At 29.7% G+C, this 4,207-nt stretch overlaps 1 protein-coding gene across 1 annotated transcript in view; it reads left to right on the top strand.

The window, feature by feature from the left end:
- The first annotated feature begins 1,237 nt into the window (after window positions 1–1,237).
- LOC108768266 (nose resistant to fluoxetine protein 6-like) overlaps window positions 1,238–4,207 on the top strand; it is an 11,436-nt gene continuing 8,466 nt past the window's right edge. Inside the window, 8 exon segments of the mRNA XM_018518640.1 lie at window positions 1,238–1,425; window positions 1,559–1,659; window positions 1,987–2,214; window positions 2,311–2,524; window positions 2,707–2,872; window positions 3,040–3,119; window positions 3,247–3,342; window positions 3,411–3,540. Of these exon segments, the coding sequence (XP_018374142.1) occupies window positions 1,584–1,659; window positions 1,987–2,214; window positions 2,311–2,524; window positions 2,707–2,872; window positions 3,040–3,119; window positions 3,247–3,342; window positions 3,411–3,540 (990 nt within the window). The 5' untranslated portion in view covers window positions 1,238–1,425; window positions 1,559–1,583.

The following is a 4,207-nucleotide window of genomic DNA, read 5'->3' as shown; positions in this document are numbered from 1 at the left end:
TGTTGTTTCAACGTTGCAGCAACATTAACAATCAGTGTGGAAAAATCAATAAAGATTCAACTTGTGATGCAATTTATTCATTGTTGTTTCAACGTTGCAGCAACATTAACAATCAGTGTGGAAAAATCAATAAAGATTCAACTTGTGATGCAATTTATTCATTGTTGTTTCAACGTTGCAGCAACATTAACAATCAGTGTGGAAAAATCAATAAAAATTCAACTTGTGGTTCAATTTATTCAATAATGTTTCAACGTTGCAGTAACATTAATAATCAATGTGGAAGAATCAATATAAATACAACATTGATAATACATTGACATTCCAACATTCAACATCTCAACAACGTTATTTCAATGTTCTGTGCTGTATGGGTTGCGTATAAAACATTCTGTTTTGAATAAAAGAATATTAATATTATGGAAACAAGCAGATGTAGTGTGAAAAAAACTAAAAAAATTAAGCTCTTATATATATATACGTAGAAACTGAAATCTCAATGGCTTTATCGCAGAATTCATTGTTGTAAAAAAATCTAATCTGTAAAAATATATCAAAAGAATATGTTTTTCCGCAACATTAGAAGAGTATTTGGCCAAATTTTCAGATATCTATACTTAATGCTTTCCAAGAAATCGATTTTTTTCTCTATAAAAAATCACCTTTTTTCGACTTTAATTTATTATAAATTATTGCATATAAAAAATTGGGATAAAAAACATATGAGAATATATTAAGTGACTATTTAACTATCTGAAAAACCAAACTTCACAATTACTTTTGCGAAATTTTGAAATTTTCAAGGCAGAATCGTGTAAGAAGTATACTTCCCGGTGGCAGTGAAAGAGTTGAATGGAAGCTCTCATTTTTATTGCATATTATTAGCTTATCTTGAAAGATTTTCAAACCACTATAACAAAATATTTTTTCATTGAGTACTTTTTGAGTTCTATGACTTAAAAGTTATCATACCGTTGGCATTAGTACCTGTTATTTAAGATGTCTGACTGATGTAAAACCTTTTAAATGTTGTTTATGATTTTGATAACATTTGTCAAGGTCATAGCCTTTGATAGTTGTTATTTTTATTTTTAATATAAATAATTCTTTTTAAACTTTACAACTTTTGCCTGAAATATTTTTTTTTATAAAACTTATATTTTTCGAGATATTCAGGGGTACCAGTACTTTTTATATACACCGTATATAAAAAATTTTATATATATTTTAGGATCTGATTACGCTCGGCCTCTGTTTGCCCGCATCCTGTTCCACGAATAATATAAGTTTCATTATAGAAGGAATATTTCGAGACAGAATTTTTTTAATCAATGATCTCTATTCCGTGGATTTCAACCTGATCCAGGTAAAAAACTTAAAGGATGATCATCAATGGTTGTTAAGTGGTGCGATACCTTTCATATGGTATGTCAAAAACATAAAGACAAAAAAATTAACTTTACAAATAAAATAATACACGTGAAATTTTTATATCTCTTCCGAGAGTTTGAGAAAGCGATGGGAGAGATATCTGCATATATTAATTTTATCATTTCAGTGTTGCTTTAGTGCTTACCTTTGCCATGATGATAAGCGGTACAATATACGATATATTCACATATCAAACATATTTAAAGGCAAAAACTAAAATTGTCGTTAGTAAGTATACGTCCAATTAATTGTAATGCTTTGAGTTTCTTCGGTAATTGATTATTCGTAATACTGATTTTGTTATATTCCTCGTATTAAAAAAAAGTTACGCTCACATTTTACACACTAAAACAATTTTACTCTAAATTGGAATCATTATTTTAATAAAATTCCAAAATGCGAAAAGATATTTTTTCTCTCGTATAATATTGTTTATTCCTATAGAGCAATATCTTTTTTTTTTTTCAATTATTTGCTTGCTAATAGTTTTCTTGTATTTGCCGGCAAACGTCTTCCGCAATTTTTAATAAATACAAATTCTGAAATGTGATTTAGATGAAGAAAACGTGGTCGAGGAGATGCAAATGACAGATTTGTCGCCTTCACGTAAGAAAAGTAGAATCGGGAATGTATTAATGTGTTTCTCCGTTTACACAAGTACGAAGATGATATTTAACACAAAATTGGACACCGAAGAAATAGCCGTTGTTCACGGTATAAGATTTCTGTCTATGGTTTGGATAATCATATTTCATAGCATATTTTTCGCGTTGGAATATTTCGGTAAGTATACTGACACAAAAATTGTAGAACTGAGATTATTTACGTCTCCTGATGTATCGTTTTCCATGCATAACGAATGTTATTTCACATATGTAGACAATAAAATATGGATGTTGAGATTTTCCGAAGGTGTCCTTGTTCAAGTGTTCAGCAATGCAACCTTATCGGTTGATACTTATTTCTTTTTAAGTGGATTTTTATTGGCTTACACGAATTTAAAAAATAAAATAGACAAGAAACGAATTAAGTCGATTCATTACAAAGAGAAGCTAAACGAGTTCTTTATCAGCATAATGAAGAGATATATTCGGTACGTTTCTAACGTTATCTTAATTTACGCGAACGTGAACAAAGACGACGCTGTAAGCATGACAACATCAATGATACATATAAACAAAATAACAGAAAATACGATTTAAAAATACAATTTAACAATGAGCTAAATAATAAATGTTTTCTTTATGGTTTTTAAATCTAGAAATTTCTTTAAAGGTTAACACCGGCTTATATAATGACGATAGGAATAGCGCAATTGATTTCAGCTTGGTACGACAAGACTTCGCAATTCTACGTTGACGAGAGACCGCACGAAATTTGCGCAAAATACTGGTGAAGAAATGTCGTATACATACATAATCTGTTTAGTCTTAATACAATGGTATGAATTAGGCTGTGTCAATTTAGGCTGTGTTCCAAAATTTATTGCCAGTACTGAAAATCTATATAGATATTCATATCATCATCATAATATCATTCTCGCATCATACACTCAGAAGCATGTAAAAAAGACTTCTTATTCCAAGATATATTGAAATTTTCTTGTAGTGCTTGTCCTGGAGTTGGTATCTATCCAACGATATGCAATTTTATATAATCGGTCTGGTGTTTTTAATCCTGTCAACTATGTAAGTTAAACGATCGTTGAGAGAGAGAGAGAGAGAGAGAGAGAGAGAGAGAGAGAGAGAGAGAGACTATGGAATGTTATATATTTTTAACGCATGTATCTGAATAAATAAAAGCTATAAATTTCAGATATTTTTACGTGGCTGTTATCATACTAGGTACAATTTTGATAGCCTCGATTATCCTAAGCAGTTATATCTCATACATTTATGAATTTGTTCCGACGTAAGTTGCAAAGCATTTTATTAATTGTGAAACTAATTAAGTAAATAAACACTTTTTTATTATTACAGTTTGGACGAACAGTACAGACTTTCACATGACTTATACTTCCCACCATGGATTCGAATTGGTCCATATATTATTGGAATGATTACAGGTTACATTATAAGAAGATTTAACAAAAAAATAGCCTTGAAAAAGGTTAAGTATACAATATTTATTTTTACATAAGAGAATTTGATGTAACCAATTGTTGAAGTTACGGGGTATGTGAGCTGCCGATTAATAAAATTTAGATGATAATTAGAAATAGTTATTTCTAATTATGCAGAACGCAGATTTGAAATATCCATAATTATAAATGGATTAATATCAGATTAATTTTTCTAAAAAATTTAAAAGTAGCTAGTTTTTAAATTATGTCTACAGTTATACATATATGTATATACGGGGTGTCCCTAAATTTTTTTCATTATGTACTTTTTGAATTATAAGAAGGCTTGCAAGTTACAATATCGTCATCATTACAACATTATCTGAGATAACTGACTGAGATTAAGGGGATGCTGGAGCGACGGTCGAAGTTAATCAAGGTCGATATTACAGGTTTTCATTTCCAATGTATAAGATGCTTACGCCCTCTGGGTTAACATGATCATGCAGGAAATTCGATTGATTAATTATCGATATTTTTATTCCGTTTCCTACATTACCATCTTGCTCAGGGACGAAAACATGTATTAGGCTTGATCCCACAAATGTAAGATTTATTTTATTTTAGAAAATTTTCTAATTTTAAAATTAAGAAAAATAAACCGGGATTGAAGTTAATCTTATATTTGTGGAATCGGGCCTTAGAAATACAGTT

This window comes from Trachymyrmex cornetzi, unplaced genomic scaffold (genome assembly GCF_001594075.2).
Source record: "Trachymyrmex cornetzi isolate Tcor2-1 unplaced genomic scaffold, Tcor1.1 scaffold772, whole genome shotgun sequence".
Taxonomy (NCBI): domain Eukaryota; kingdom Metazoa; phylum Arthropoda; class Insecta; order Hymenoptera; family Formicidae; genus Trachymyrmex; species Trachymyrmex cornetzi.
Note: the sequence above shows the minus strand (reverse complement) of the source record. Positions and strands in the feature narration are given on the sequence as shown.